Source organism: Tripterygium wilfordii, chromosome 15 (genome assembly GCF_013401445.1).
Source record: "Tripterygium wilfordii isolate XIE 37 chromosome 15, ASM1340144v1, whole genome shotgun sequence".
NCBI lineage: Eukaryota > Viridiplantae > Streptophyta > Magnoliopsida > Celastrales > Celastraceae > Tripterygium > Tripterygium wilfordii.
The window spans coordinates 4,319,329-4,335,422 of record NC_052246.1 but is presented as its reverse complement, the minus strand read 5'-3'; the positions used below and the strand labels follow the sequence as shown (position 1 = coordinate 4,335,422).

General features: G+C 36.4%; 3 protein-coding genes across 6 annotated transcripts; 2 read left to right on the top strand and 1 right to left on the bottom strand.

Moving 5' to 3' along the window:
* The first annotated feature begins 2,444 nt into the window (after positions 1 to 2,444).
* Positions 2,445 to 6,298, top strand: LOC120016861 (beta-glucosidase BoGH3B-like). Of its 2 annotated transcripts, none has more exons than XM_038869808.1 (10): positions 2,445 to 2,605; positions 2,996 to 3,234; positions 3,319 to 3,523; positions 3,663 to 3,753; positions 3,834 to 3,979; positions 4,571 to 4,814; positions 4,914 to 5,018; positions 5,115 to 5,297; positions 5,387 to 5,591; positions 5,684 to 6,298. In XM_038869808.1, exons 2-10 carry the CDS (start codon positions 3,015 to 3,017, stop codon positions 6,169 to 6,171), a joined length of 1,887 nt encoding a protein of 628 aa, XP_038725736.1. In that variant the 5' UTR covers positions 2,445 to 2,605; positions 2,996 to 3,014; the 3' UTR covers positions 6,172 to 6,298. The 2 variants fall into 2 exon arrangements, with proteins under 2 accessions (XP_038725736.1, XP_038725737.1); XM_038869809.1 differs by lacking the exon at positions 2,445 to 2,605 and adding an exon at positions 2,692 to 2,734 and having other exon boundaries at positions 5,684 to 6,171.
* Positions 6,299 to 6,488: 190 nt separating this feature from the next.
* LOC120016864 (ABC transporter F family member 4-like) lies at positions 6,489 to 9,284 on the bottom strand. Of its 3 annotated transcripts, XM_038869811.1 has the most exons (3): positions 9,021 to 9,204; positions 8,718 to 8,749; positions 6,489 to 7,905 (listed from the first exon to the last, which is right to left on the bottom strand). In XM_038869811.1, the coding sequence occupies exon 3, from the start codon at positions 7,838 to 7,840 to the stop codon at positions 6,716 to 6,718; it is 1,125 nt and encodes a 374-aa protein (XP_038725739.1). In that variant the 5' UTR covers positions 7,841 to 7,905; positions 8,718 to 8,749; positions 9,021 to 9,204; the 3' UTR covers positions 6,489 to 6,715. The 3 variants fall into 3 exon arrangements, with proteins under 3 accessions (XP_038725739.1, XP_038725741.1, XP_038725740.1); XM_038869813.1 differs by lacking the exon at positions 8,718 to 8,749 and having other exon boundaries at positions 9,021 to 9,284; XM_038869812.1 differs by lacking the exon at positions 9,021 to 9,204 and having other exon boundaries at positions 6,489 to 7,920; positions 8,718 to 9,001.
* Positions 9,285 to 9,540: 256 nt separating this feature from the next.
* Positions 9,541 to 15,339, top strand: LOC120016865 (syntaxin-132-like). Its single transcript, XM_038869816.1, has 13 exons — positions 9,541 to 9,920; positions 10,907 to 11,017; positions 11,224 to 11,280; positions 11,937 to 11,985; positions 12,543 to 12,631; positions 12,711 to 12,784; positions 13,433 to 13,475; positions 13,590 to 13,650; positions 13,758 to 13,783; positions 13,858 to 13,935; positions 14,324 to 14,404; positions 14,802 to 14,867; positions 14,978 to 15,339. The coding sequence occupies exons 1-13, from the start codon at positions 9,903 to 9,905 to the stop codon at positions 15,149 to 15,151; spliced, it is 927 nt and encodes a 308-aa protein (XP_038725744.1). The 5' UTR covers positions 9,541 to 9,902; the 3' UTR covers positions 15,152 to 15,339.
* The last annotated feature ends 755 nt before the right edge of the window (positions 15,340 to 16,094 follow it).

Genomic DNA, 16,094 nt, shown 5'->3' with positions numbered 1-16,094 from the left:
GAGGCACAAACTAAGCTCATGCAGGGGCAGACTAAGCCCACACATGAATCATTTCAAAACAAACAAAATATGATAATAATTATAACGGGAAAGAAACTCAATATGATAATAATTATAACAAAAAGAATCTCACAAAAATCTCTTCATAACATGGTAGAGTTGACATTTATAAATTTATATAATTTCCCACTTTAGTGCATCCTTGTTATATTGTCTTGTATCACGATCTTCATTGTTGACCCATCATGATCATTCATATATCAAAATTAAAATAAATTAAAAGATTTCAAATTGCATTTGAGAGGCATGTACATTAAAATGACTAAATTAAATCCATCAATTAAGATTAATTAAGGATTAATATAATTAGTTATGTTATGATGTCACAAGCAAATGTGGACTTTGTGACAAAATGTCACAATCTTAACGCATCAAATAAAAATGAATTCATATTATATGAGCCTAACTTACCCTATCGTCAAGTGAGAGAGTTCTGTGTGCGCGTGTCTAACAGCTTAAGTTTAGGTTCATATCGGATGTCTTAATAACAAGATTATATAGTATTATTCTCGGTTATAAAAAAAAAAAGTGAAATAACATTAGTCAAATAAATCTTTTGAGTGTCTTGAATTATTCAATAATTAATACAATAAAGTATATGAGAAAAGCAAGTGTGACTTACCGGACGTGGGATGCACTATATAAAGACTCAAATGCATCTTTTAACATATATAAGTGTAAACATGAACATCATCCATTAGAGTACTAAATTGGGCTTTATATATAATATGTTATTATACAAAGATGGCAAATTTAGATTCCATATATGAATCAATTAGGAATTATTGATTAAGATGTGAAAATTACTCTTGCAATTTATACATTTGTGTGACATACCCCCACATGCCAATGTTTTTCTTTTGTCTCCAAGAATAAAGAGTGTTTTTTTTTTATTAGGTTATTTGAATTTTTAACACAACAAAAAGACCCACAAAAAAAATTTATTTTTTGGGATAAAAAAACTTTGTTATTTAAAATATTAATGCATGCTTTTATTGGATGGACATGGACCATATGTTGAACATAAGAAACAAAATTACCAAAATTGAAAAACATTGAAAATTTATCAAAGTTGACCATCTCTTTGTTGTTTTTTAATGGAGGAGGAAGAGCAATTTTGTAATATGCTGCCTGCTTTTTTTGTTTCTTTATTTCCTTTCTTCCTCTTTGAAAAATTAACAAAGATATATAGCTAGTTTTGCTTGAAAAAACAAGTTATTGTTCTTGTTACATCAATGCCAGTTGTAACCAGGAAAAAAAAATATGCAAGGCCTGCTATTTATTCTAAGGACAATAGAAAGAAACCATTTTTTGGGATTATTACAATTGTGTAGTTAATTAAAATAATTTGTTTAGAAAATTCAAACCAAACACTACAAATCAATATTATATCCTTTCAGTGGTGGATCCACATTGATGTGAGTGGGGGCACTTGCCCCCATTGACTTTGCGAAAACGCCACTAACATATATACAAGCACACATATATGCCCCCATTAAATTTCAACTTTGCCCCCATTGAATTCTTAAAAATTACAACTAAGGCTTAAAACTTTCTCTTACCTCTCTCATGATCCTCTTCAATTTTATACTAAGTTTTTATATTCATTATTTACTCTTTTACTCACATTATTTACTCTTTTATTCACACTGGTATTTGTCAAACCGGTGTAATTATGTAAAATACCAACTCTGTCGTACAAATTTTATAAGTAAGTAGTTGCATTAGAATCTCTAATAATTATGTTTGTTGGACCCAATTTCATTTTTAATAGGGTATATAGGTTTAGTTACAACTTACAAGGGCACTCAGCCAAAAAAATTTAGGCTTCTAATTCGTGCAGTCTAATTCATTGAGAACAATTGTGATAAATAAAGTTATAATGTTTATTGCTTGAAACTATTGTTGGTGATTATTTTTGTGCCATATAAATAACCCCAAAAAAATTTCTGGGGATAGACCCCTAATATTTAAGTGTGCTCCCGGTGAATCCAAATCCTGGGTCCACCACTGTTTGCTTTAGGTCTGAGCCTGCACGACTTTGTTCGTTTACAAAATCCATTACAAATGGCCTATGGTACCTATGCCTAGAAAAGGGCATTGTCGGAGATTTCTCTCACACGACTTTGGTTCATTGTGAATGTATCGGATTACCTTTATGACTTTTTTGATACTTTGACGAAACCTTTGTTTGTTTGTTTGTGTGAGATGAAGTGTATTATTCTTTACACAAGGTTGATTTGACCAAATATTTGTATGCATGTGAATATGTGATCCTCTCTAATGAAGTAGAGGCTGGCATAAAGTGACAATGATAATGTGTTTGCTAATTTGACCTCTATTAGCAATAGAGAAACAAAACAGAGGACTTGCATTGCCATGAAAACTCAAAATATTGATTTTAACCCACAAGTGTAAGAAGCTTCTTTGGATTATCATTTTCATTAGTGATAAGTTCAAACTTCAAAGCAATATTCCTATATATACCCACCTCTATCTGTCTTTCTCCAACAAATAACTTACCGGGGTCTCTTCATATCTCTCTGTAAGTTCCAAGCTTTCTCTCATCTCATTCTTGTTTTTCTTGTGAATCTGAAGAAGCTGCTCTGTTTGTTTTCTGGGAAAATGCAGGAAAAGCCAAACACCCATTTTTCCATCGCCCAATTGAGCTTTGGTATAGCTATAATTCCTTAAACAACGACAAACCCGCAATTCTTGCTTTTGAATTGTCGCTCTTTGTACCAATCTTTTGTCACAAACCAAATATAGATAGTTGTGATTTGTGAATGATGTTTAGAAGAAATGTTCATATTTTTTGTTGTAGCTGCTGCTTTTTTAGGGATTCAAATATATATTCATGGTTACATTAAGAGTTCATAAAAGGGTTCTGATTGAGAACAATCTTTGTTTTTTTTTATTTTTTTTTATTTCAAAGGTGATTTGGGGAGAGAAACATGTCAAAAGTTCATATCATTTTGATGAGCTATCTGCTGGTATGCTGCTATGCAGCATTAGCAGAAGCTAAATATATGAAGTATAAAGATCCAAAGCAGCCGATAAATGTTCGAATTCAGGACCTAATGGATCAAATGACCTTGGCGGAGAAGATTGGCCAAATGACACAGATTGAACGCAGTGTTGCATCGGCTGATGTGATGAAGAAATACTTCATTGGTAAGTACTACTGTTAGTCCTAATTAGTTCTACAAAATAAGAATTGAAAATTGGGTGATTAATGCAGAGTTGTTTTGTGGGCAGGGAGTGTATTAAGTGGTGGAGGCAGTGTTCCAGCTAAACAAGCTTCTGCACAGACTTGGATTAACATGGTAAATGAATTTCAAAAGGGTGCTTTATCAACAAGACTTGGAATTCCAATGATTTATGGTATTGATGCTGTTCATGGCCACAACAATGTCTACAAAGCAACAATCTTTCCTCACAATATTGGGCTTGGAGCTACCAGGCATGTAGTCTGCTATGTGTTCGATGAAATGCTACATTACAACCAACTTCTATTGAACCTTCAAAAGATTTTGATTTACTCAATTATATGATGTAATAATGTATTGCTAGTCTGTTACTCATGAAGAAACATCTTTCAGGGACCCTGAACTTGTCAAGAGGATTGGATCTGCAACAGCATTGGAAGTCAGAGCTACCGGCATTCCATATGTTTTCGCACCTTGCATTGCGGTAAACTAGTCAATTACAACGACTAATTGCTGTCAAATTCTTTAACATAAGTTCTCAATCGTTCTGCTAAATCTGGACAGGTATGTAGAGATCCGAGATGGGGACGATGTTATGAAAGTTACAGTGAAGATCCCAGCATTGTTAAAGCCATGACTGAGATAGTACATGGACTACAAGGAGATGTCCCAGCTAACTCTCCAAAGGGTGTACCTTTTGTTGCTGGAAAGTAAGAAATCCTCCCCTTCATCTGATTTCAACATTCAAAGATGCTAAGTAGTTTATTAGGTTTTTATGGTCCCATGGTGCCTAACCAAAGTAAGAAGAAAATCAGACTTGGCTACCTTTTGATGCATGACAGTTGTGATGGCCAAATATTGTGTCATTAGTCTTTATCATATATGATCAATTTGCTGGCAAAGCAAATTCATGATCCACATTGAATGCCGACTCTTTGGACTTTCTGAGTCATGGATAAGATCGAGTACAAGGAACCAAGAACAAAATGTTAAAAAAAAAGTTTAAATTTTGAACAAGAAAGACCCCACATCAATTATCATATTCATAAGTCAACCATTTAATTTACTTCATCAGTCTCCAAATCTAGAAGGCCATAAGTGGTAGTCTCCTAGTTGCTCACATGACTGATCCTTTCTTTTATGTTTCAAAATCCACATTAACAGAAGGTTTCTTGCTTACTTTAATCAATAGAGATTAATATCATTAGACCCTAAAAAGTTTTCCGACTTTAATTTTTTTTACTAGAAAAAGTGTCATCAGTTAAATGCTGTTAATTCTTGAGTTCTATGTGTTTGAGCAGTAAAAAAGTTGCAGCTTGTGCTAAACATTATGTGGGAGATGGTGGAACAACAGAAGGCATAAATGAGAACAACACTCAGGTAAACAGACATGGCCTGCTCAGCATTCACATGGCAGGCTACTATGCCTCAGTTATCAAAGGAGTGTCAACTGTCATGGTTTCCTACTCAAGCTGGAATGGAGTGAAGATGCATACTAACCGTGAACTTATAACCGGTTTTCTTAAGAACACGCTTCGTTTCAGGGTAAAGAAATTTCCTTCGAATGCTCACATGGATTCAACGTTTAGGGCTTAGGTTTAGGAATTACCTTACAGCAATGTGTAAATGTTTGAATTGCTTCAGGGTTTTGTCATATCAGATTGGGAAGGTATTGACAGAATCACCACCCCACCTCATGCCAACTATTCATACTCTATACAAGCAGGAATCAGTGCAGGCATTGACATGGTATAACATTGCCTTACTGACTTGGAATGATACACTACTTTCATCGAGTCTTACCTTAATTACCTTCCCCTAATACTTGTTATTGGCATGTTGCAGATCATGGTTCCAGAAAACTATACAGAATTCATAGACGGTCTAACATTCCAGGTGAAAAATAACATCATTCCTATGAGTAGAATCGACGATGCTGTGACGAGAATTTTGCGCGTTAAGTTTGTGATGGGTCTCTTTGAGAATCCAATAGCCGATAACAGTCTGGTCGACCAGCTCGGAAGCCAGGTTAGTAATCAGTCAGTTACTTTTCAAACTCATAAATGGCAAGATGACAGGAAATTAAGACTAACTAATATGTATCCAAATCTAAACAGGAACATAGAGAATTGGCTAGGGAAGCTGTGAGGAGATCGCTTGTGTTGCTCAAGAATGGTGAATCTGCCGATAAGCCATTGCTACCACTTCCTAAGAAAACATCAAAAATACTTGTTGCTGGAAGCCATGCAGACAATCTAGGTAATCAATGTGGTGGATGGACAATTCAATGGCAAGGAGTCAGTGGTAACAACCTTACAATTGGTATATCAGCAACTCACTCCTTTTTTGTGTTGTAGTATTCAACTCTCAACTATAATAGGGCCTTATCTTCAAAGGATTTCTCTGATGAATAGGTACTACAATCCTCACTGCCATCAAAAATACCATTGACCCTAGCACCAAGATCGTCTACAAGCAGAACCCTGATCCTGGCTTTGTCAAGTCCGGCGATTTCTCCTATGCCATTGTTGTTGTAGGAGAGCCACCATATGCAGAGACTTTTGGTGACGGTATGAATTTGACAATCTCTGAACCTGGCCCTAGCACCATCAAAAATGTATGTGGAGCTGTGAAATGTGTGGTTATCGTAGTCTCTGGTCGTCCTGTCGTAATTCAACCATACATCGACACAATGGATGCTCTAGTTGCTGCCTGGCTTCCGGGAACTGAAGGCCAAGGTGTTGCTGATGTTCTGTTTGGTGACTATGGTTTCACCGGCAAGCTTTCCCGTACTTGGTTTAAGACTGTTGATCAGCTGCCCATGAATGTTGGGGATAGACACTATGACCCCCTCTTCCCATTTGGATTTGGCCTCACTACAGAACCAACCAAGGCTAACTAGGTTGGACATTTTGGAATTGTGTACTTCTCCTTATTTGTTGGAGATATTCCCATCTAGTGTGCACTAATTCATGATTAGTTCACTAAAAAATGAATAAAGAACTCATTAATAAGGGTGTGAAAGTTAACATCATCGTCATTACTAATCCTTAGTCCCAAACATATTGGAATCCGACTCCAAGATTCCATACGAAAATTAGTTGAAACTCATTGTGTAAGTTCTCCTCTGCATCTGCAAATATAGCATGTGATGCTAAACATTTGAGACTGATCACTAATTACCAGAAGCCTTAACTACAAACTAACAAGCTCGTTCACTTGACGTCAGTTAGAACCACAATGTAACAGGCACTCTGGTATGGTTTCTAGTAACAGAAGTGAATGCATGAATCATACAGCTCTACTTTTAGTATATATAAACACATGTATATCACATAAAAGTATAGCTCAATAAAACATAGTATCGGCAAATAGATAAAAGTGAAGTAGAGAGTATGAAAGCTAGCATGCCTTGCTATTTGACATCAGCCTGCAAAACCATTGTCCTACTCAGCAACAACATAACCAGCATCCTCAGCTTCTTTGATTTGCCTCATGATATCAGCCTTTTCCTCAAGGAGAGGTTCTATTTTCCCATTAATCTTGTCCAACTTCTTTTTCAGCTTACCAACATCCTTGCTCTTATCCTTGTCACCCTTCGTCTTTTCTTTTCCTTTCTTCTTTTCTTTAGCTTGACTTAACTCATCCTTCTGCTTCTCCTCCCCTTCTTCCCCTTCATTATCCTCAATTAAAATATCCCTAGAGGTAACTCCAATCTCACATGTTTTCTCATCCGCTTCATCAAGCTTCTTTGTCTCCTTATCCTCCTTTTCTTTCTTCTCTCCCTTCTTATCTAATTTCTCTTTCTTCTTCTTTTTCACTTCTCCATCCTCGTCCTTGTTCTCTCCTCCCTCCTCGTTTTTTTTGTTCTTTCCTTTCTTCTCCTTCTCCTTTTTCTCCTTCTCCTTATTTTTATCGTCGCTCTTCTTCTCTGATTTCTCCTCTCCTTCCTTACACGCTGTCTCGTCAACATCATCCTTCTGTTTCTTCTTGTCCTCCTTGTCTTTCTTCTTTTTCTTCTTCACTTCCTCCTCTTCTTTTTCTCCCTCATCTGCTTCATCATTGTGCTTTTTCTCTTTCTTCTCTTTTTCCTTCTTGTCCCCTTTCTCTTTCTCTTCATCTTCATCTTCTAGGTCCTCCTCTTTGTCTTTCTTCTTTTCTTTTTTCTTCTTTTGCTCTTTCTCTTTCTCTTCATCTACTACTTTCTCATCCACTTCATTTTGCTTCTTCACTTTCTTCTCCTTATCTTTCCCCTTGTCCTTCACCTCTGTCATCGTCCCCTCTTTCTCCCCATGATCTTTCTTACTCTTCTCCTTCTTTTTCTTTTTCTCCTCCTGGTCATCTTCTTTCTCCTTTACCTTCAACTTAAACTCTTTATCTTCCTTCTCTTTCTCCTTTTTCTTTGATTTCCCCTCCTTCTCCTTATTCTTATCAGCCTTCTTCTCGTCACCTTTCAGCTTCTTTTCCTTCTCACCAGCCACTTCTATATCCTTTGTCTCAACTTGAACATGCAACTCTTCCGTTTTGGGCTTCTCTTCTTCCACAATGACATATTCAGATTTGTCTTCCATCTCAGTACTTCTTACAACAAGTTGAAATTGCAATGTCAACCCTTTCTGGTCGAAGCTCAAATTTCCTGAAATTAACAAAGCTGATTGGTAAGGGATCAATCCCAACAACTAATCAGTACAAGAACATAAAATACACAATTAATCCATAACAAAATTACAGAAAAAATATTATACTGTGATTGACCTAGAAAAGGCATACATTGCAAAAAGGATTCCATGTCGAGAAAACAATTACAAACAACTACATTTTATACCATTTTAATGTGGCCAAACGTTGTCATGCCAAAACTAAGCCTACAATTTTGCAAATTAATGCAGATTTATTAACTGGCACTTGAAAAGTTTTTCAGGGATTGGAAGTTATTTCTACAAAAGACCATAAACTATTGCATCAAGCATCTCCCTTCTATATAGCTGCATGATCTTATATATATATCTATATATATTGAAAGTTCTTTCTGCAAATGAACATAAACTATTGCATCTAGCATCTCCCTCTATCCATCTGCATGATCTTATATCGGCTCCTTTACATTATTTGTACTCAAAGTTCTTAGAAGATAAGAACCAGCGACTCTGTCACCAAATCATCACATACTTAACACACCACCATACTCAGAAAGAGAAGGCTTCAAACACAGTTGATTTCTTGCAGGGAGTCAATCATGAAAATAGGGCAACAAGCCACAAACAGAAATATGAGATCAGGTAACAGCAATCAAAATAAAACCCAAATCAAAACGATCCTCTGCTTCCAAATTCCAATCTTTAATTTGCAAAAGATAAAATATTTTAAGCGATCAAGTGGTAAGATTATAAAACAGAGGTGTAAGCAAATCAGGAATCAACATCAGACAACAAAACCCAGGATTCGTACCTTAATATTCTTGGAACTGCAGAGTACTCAGCCTGCCTCAAGAAAGGAACATAAACAGAGAGATTGATTGAGAAAGTATGAGAAGAATTAAGAAATGGTGTGTGTAGAATACGTATTTATAGCATTGGGATTCTGGGTCCTGGTCCGCAAACAACCCGAGTCGGTCAGATCACACACGTAAAGAACACGACCCTTAAATAAATCAACACGGTTATTCTTTTCATTATAATTTTCCCTTATTTTTGTGTCACCTGGACAATCTCTACTTCTCTACAGAAACTCTAATTAGGGTTTAACTTGTACCTTGCACAGCGGCCTCTACTTCCCAGTGTATTCTTTTAACTTCTAAGAGGTAAAGTTGAATTCTATCAAATACTCAGACTCCATGTGTAAACGTGATTGCATCGGCTGTGCTAGTTGGCGGTCTTGCTCAGTGACGGCCACGGCGCGCTGGAAATGGAGGTGACGGAGGACACTGGTGAATGGGTAACTGTCCAGACGGTGATGCACCTCCCAGAGGCTGAAACTACGATTGTGCGATGGTTCCAAGGAACCCAAAGCCTGAGGCTTCAATATGAGATGAATTAAATTCTGGGTTTTCAATATTTTAACCTAAATTGTTGAATTAAATGTAAAAATGGATTGTTCAAGGCTTCAATCAAGCAGGTCGAACCTTCCCTGACTGGCACCGGAGGAAATCAATGTTTTTTGACACTCGGACCTCCTCCAATCCCGGACAGACAGGCAATGAAGCAATAGTTAGTAGAAGATCACAGCCGTATAGTCAGGGGAACACGTTGTGGGATCCACCTACAATGATCTGTCCACATCTATTACATTCCTGGACTGCGCTGTATATTATAATATCCCTAAAAAGCTGCCTTCCCGCTCTGTCACGGTGTCACCTACTTCTCTCTCTCCTCGCTGTTTCATCACGAAAACACCGCTCTCTCTCTCTCCCCCCCCCCCCACTCTCTCTCTCGATCTCGAAATTATTGTGCATTACAGAAATACGAACCCTAAAAAGGCCTGGTTTTTTTAACTTTGAAAAACCAGGTCTTGCATAAATTTTCTGCAACAACAATTTAGATCCGAAAGCTTTCCTTTTTTTGGCCCCTTTAGTGCCGAATTTCAGAATATCTGGAAGATTTCTCTCGCGAGGTCCTTTGAGCTCCGTCTTCGACGATGAACGACCTTTTAGCGGTAATGTGTGCTTTCAATTTAGGCTTTTTTGTTCATATATTAATTTGTTTTGTTTGGTTGTTGTTTGGAATTGGACATGTTTAAGAGTTGGGTTTCATTGGTTTTGTCTTGATCTAAGATCGATAATCAATTGGATCTTTTTTTTTAATAAGGAGAATTGAGAATGTGAACATTGTTGGTTATTTTAGTTATATCTTTCAGGAATTTTCTGCTTCGTTGATGAGAAAGGCCACGAGAGACAAGTTAATTCCATTACAAAAAAAAATAAAAAAAGGTCTCTTTTTACTTGTAGATTCAAATATATATCGTTTTAAAATAATGGTATTGATTATCAACTATTAAATCAGTGTTTTTGTGTTTTGTAATAATTGCAGAATGTGAATAGAATCAGCGGCCCTGCTTAAAAGAATTGAATCACATGTTATATGGCTATCAAGCTGTAATTCTATGATTACTTATTTTCTAGAATTCAATTGCTATATTCGTATAGAATAAATATCAGGTTGTTTTAATCTTGCTGAGTTACAAACACATTATCGGCTTGCTGCTATTTGGAAGCAATTAAGATGTTTTCACATGATATTCATTGGAGCTACTTGATTTGCAACTGAAAATATGGTTTCTAGTCATTACAATACCTGCCTTAAAAGAATTTTCAGTTCTTCTAAACTCTCTACTTAGTTGAACTTTTGTAAAAATTGGTTAGGATTTATGGTATCTTAGACTGTGGATTCAGGAAAGCCCATTCAGTGCAAGAAAAAAAGGTTCATCTTGAAGTAGGCTCGTTTCTCTAGCTCCCAGTTTTCTGCTTTAAAGTCTGATCTGTTCAGAATGGTTATCTCTGCATGCTACTTGTGTTATTAGAGGCAATGAACTTGGTTTTGTTTTACCCCATTTTTTCTGTAAAAAATGACATGAGATATATGGTTGAGGCTTGGTTTTCCTAAGTTGCAAAGACTTTACTTGACTTGATGATGCTTTTGCAGGATTCTTTTGAGATCCCTCGGGGTCAACCCTCTAGAAGTGGAGATATTGAGATGGGAGCTAATGCTCCAATGAATTCCGGAGATCTAGGCTTGGAAGATTTTTTCAAAAAGGTGCTGCAGATTTTCTCTATGAGTATTCCTTGAATGCCTAAGCAAGAAGAATACTCAATAATTCAATATACAATATATTGTTATTCTTAAATTTTCTTTCTTCTCATAGTTTACATTATAGATTTTTTGTGGAACTAAGTTGTTGATCGTTGATTTCCTTGTTAGGTATCATACAGCCTAAATATGTCTGATTTATTTTTTTCCAGGTCCAAGAGATCGAGAAGCAAAATGAGAAGCTTGATAAGCTACTTAAGAAGCTCCAGGTACAAGGACTTTTTCCCTTCCCATTATGGTTTCTCTTTCCTAGGTCCTTGTTTGTACAAGGACTATTAAGGATTTGTTACCTATTGAATATTTTCCTTCTACAGTAGTGCTCTCCCATGGATTCTGTCAGGGCTTTCATGACTGTTTAAACAGTTATCTAGTCCCCCCTGATACCAGCATTCAATCTAGGAAACAAATGGTTACGTTGATTGTCTAAATACTAATGAGCCTGACCTGCCTTAAAATGAGCACAATCCTAGCAGATGGGACTTGTGCAAAGGGAGCTTAGAAAAGATGGGAGAATTAAAAGACATTGGAAGAAAAAAACCTAAATATTCTTAAAATTTTCCCTCAAGCAGTTTGAGTTTGAGAGAGAGCGGTAAGATGTTCTTGAGGGAAAAAAGGGAGGAGTAGGAAAAGAAGAAAGATATGGTAAGGCTCTTAGATTCCTTTACTAGTTTTGGGTGTTGCTAAATGTTCCATCAAAGCATTCACATTTTAGATTTAGATAATGTATTGTTCTCTTTGAAAGCATTGAGTCCTTCCATTGTATAGGGAATGCAGATTAACCTAATATACTAGAATATCTGCTAAGAGCATATGATGCAATTCCTTTTTCTATTTATTTATTTGTTTCAAAAACTGGTGTCTGCAGGATGCTCATGAGCAGTCAAAGGCTGTGACAAAGGCTCCTGCCATGAAAGGTAATCAAGAGCCTCTTGTGTTTTAATTGAAATACGAGCCTCATTTGTTTGTAGAATGCCACCATAGTTTAAATTTTTCATAAACTTAATATATCAGCTGGATATTATAATCAGACAAAAAAAAACTGGATATTATAATAATGGGATTAGATATATGTAAGAGCAAAGCTGCGCATATGTGTGCATGGACCATTCTGTGGCAATTTCTAGATTAGTAAGTTCGCACACGCCAGAATTAAGTGTGAAACACAAAATCTGTTACACTAATAGCTAATTACAAATTATCAATCAGTTGAATGTGTTTCTTCAATCTGAATTTTGTAAATTTAGAGTATTGATAAAGCTCTGATGCAATCTTCGAATGAGAAATGCTGAAATTTGTTCATGAAGTAATAAGGATAAATATACCATCACGTTAGCAGATGCATTTCTGTGATATAGCGGTAAATAGTTCTTTTTTTCTTCAAATATTGTGTGTTTGTTAATTTGTTGCATGTGTTTTTCATCGTTGAATATTAAAAAAAAATTGTACTTGACTGATCCTGTTTTGACTACAGCTATCAAACAGCGAATGGAGAAAGATGTTGATGAAGTTGGGAAAGTTGCCCGTCTTATTAAAACAAAAATCGAGCAGCTTGACAAAGAGGTAAGATCAAAACCTGAATTTTGTTTTGAAGGTTTGATTCTTTTGTTTTGCTGACGTGTTGGATCTTTTATTGGTTCAGAATTTGACAAATAGGCAGAAGCCTGGATGTGGAAAAGGAACAGGGGTAGACCGCTCGAGAACGGTGACAACCATGTAAGTTAAACTACAACTCTGATATTAACCTGTTATTGTATCCCACGAGTTAAGTTATTGTAGAAATACATGAGATATGAGAAGTGAAACCTTAACAGAAAGGCTGAATTGATTTTTAAAAAAAATATTTTTTTTAGTTTTACACCTTGCAGTGCTAGGGATAGAGAAAGAAGAGCCTGTTTTGTCTTATTACATAATTGATGACCACAGAAATGCTTGTGATAGCATGAGTATGTGCATTCTTTAGCTAACTTCATATAGAACGATCTTAGCAGACAACCTTACATTGTATGTCTGCATTTTCCCTGACGTTTATAAAATATGAATATATGATACTATGATGAAAAAGTATAGGTCGTACCACTAAACGCTTGTTATTCCCCACTTTTACCAAAGGCCCATTAGTTCAATGGCTGAAATTAGCTCATATGTCTCTTTGAAGTTAAGCTCCTTTATCGAATTACTAAAATTTTCAATACTGCTAGCCACCATTGCTGGAATTGCTGAATGGCTGAACTTATGTTTATCTGCCTGCTGAATGTCGTTCTACTATCATTGCTCTGTCCTTTAGGCTGAGCATTACATTCTTGGAGTCCTCGTTATCAGATCCCTGGATCTGACTTCACCTTCTGCTATATACTTTTACAGTGCTTTAAAGAAGAAGTTCAAAGACAAGATGGATGAATTTCAGGTTTGTCAGATCTATATAAATTATAAATTCAGATTCTCCTCCTTACTCACCGCATTTGTTTCTACTTTCTGTGGTCTCCCAATGTTCACCTGTGATTATTAATATACTTTGCAGACTTTAAGGGAGAATATTCAACAAGAGTACCGGGAGGTTGTTGAGAGGCGTGTTTTTACAGGTTTGTACTCTTGATACATTTTAATTGTAGTACAATCTGTCATGTTCCCTGAAATTGCATGATATGGTGAGCTAATCCTTATCTTTTGTGTTTTCTGTGATTGTCAGTGACGGGCACAAGAGCTGATGAAGAGGTGAAGCATCGTTGCACACTTAAAATTTCTTGAGTTTTTATATAAGCTATGTTCTGATATTCAGCGATGTACAGACAATTGATAGATTGATCGAGACTGGAGACAGTGAGCAAATTTTCCAGAAAGCAATTCATGAGCAAGGGCGAGGCCAGGTTTGTCCCTTCTCTTTCCACCTCTTCTTTTCCTTTGTCCTCGAGTAGTGGAAAGTACTATGCAAGTTTAGAATCTAAAGTTGAATTACTGTTGAGGAAATTGAGTCTTCTGGAATGATTTGGTCTTTCACCCAACCTCTGGAGCTGAGAGCAGGTAATTTGAAAGTTAAGTAGTTAACATTAATAAATCTTCCATATGATCCATCGTCGGTTGTCTATTTTACCGCTGGCCCAATATTGTGATCATGCCTACTGCTACTTCTGTTGGTCAGGGAAAAAAAAAAGAAGGAAAATTTACTACTGGGCCAGTAGGCCAGTATTTGCATTAGCTCAAGTAAAATTTAACTGGTAATATCTGATCCCAATAAATTCTTTCTTGTGTTTGCAGGTGGTGGACACTGTAGCAGAAATTCAAGAGCGCCATGATGCTGTTAGAGATTTGGAGAAAAGGCTTCTTGAGCTACAACAGGTATTTCATTCAGTTTTTGTATTGATATTTTTTTGTTTCTATTAGAATATCCAATGCTGAACAACACCACAGCTATCCAAATTTATGCTTTTCAATTTTTGGATCGACTTTAATGATCAACAGGGAACTTAACTCATATTATTAGTTTTCATCTTATAAGGAACTCTGCTAAACATAAATTCAAGCACCTATTTAGCTGAGTCATTTGCCACAGCCTCAAAGAGGCTCGGCATCCCCATTATTTGCAGTGATTATCCATGTCTTATACAGAATTTTTTGGAGGAGACTGTAGAGGGAGTATAATGTGTAGGAAAATGCTATGTGTTTTAATGAGAAGTCTGAACATTATTAAAATCATAATTCTGGAATTGATGATATCAATCTGTGTTATGTGAAGATTTTCATGGACATGGCTGTTTTGGTGGACGCACAAGGAGATATGCTTGACAATATAGAATCGCAGGTAATGAAATCGTACCACGATGTGAAATTGCAGCATGAAATTTCATCACATAGCAGAATTCATTCAATGTTTCTAGTTACTGATCTATGATTGCCTTCTGCGTTTTGTAGGTCTCGAGTGCTGTAGATCACGTGCAGTCAGGAAATACTGCCCTTCAAAGGGCGAAGTCACTACAGAAGAACTCCCGGAAATGGATGTGCATCGCCATTATCATCCTTCTCATCATCGTTGTAATCATCGTCGTGGCTGTGATCAAGCCATGGGCTAAGAAGAACGGTGCTTAGCTGGCCTGCCTTCTGTACACACTATCAAAATATAAGATACGCGTCGACCTTCTTGAACTCATCTAGCAATCTCAGTTAAATTATGTACCTTTTGTGTTTGAAATCAGCTTCAATTACTGTTTATTTGCCAAGTGAGGATGGTTGAGTGTGTAACATTTTTTCATGGGAATGATCTGTTGTATTCTTTTTGTGATATTTGAGAAACATATTTGAGGCGTATACTGTACAGTGTGTACTACTGGTTCAATCCAAAATCCAGGCAGAAATCACATACTTGGCTACCAAGAAACCCTAATAATTCTCCAAGTCAAGTTGCTTGGCCCTTAAGAAACCCAGATGATCACAAATTTAGAGAATTTGATTTTTTTTTCTTTTAAAAAAGGTGGTGTTTCTATTACGTTGGAACTTAGGACAATCAGTTTAAATAAACTAGGGAGTCTTCAACCAAAACCCTAACGAGGTATGAATATTGACCAATGGATTATTGCCACATCATCATTCATTAGATTGGCGCCAAAAACATCAGTGTCCTTCCTAGAAACAGAGATATTAAATGAGGATCAACCAAATCTTATATAAAAATCATTGTCCTCTTCGGATTCATACTACTACTACTACTATGAATTTTCACTTCTCTTTATATACCTACACAAATAGGAAACACTCTCACTTTCTCATACACCATTGTTGTTTCAGTTTCTGTTTGGCTTTCTGGGTGCTTTTGAGTTCTTGTGTGGCTTGTCCGTCTGTTTTTGCTTTCTGGGTTTGAGAAGATAGACAGAGATGGCGTTACTTCCTTTCAAGAAGAGGACCTTTGTTAGAAGTTATGCAGTGGCTCCTGCACATAAATCAGAAACAAACCCAGTTGAGGAAATCAGCAAGAAACCCAGGAAGCTGAAGATTGTGTCGACTGTAGGAATTGCCAAACAAGGTCCGAGAGGGG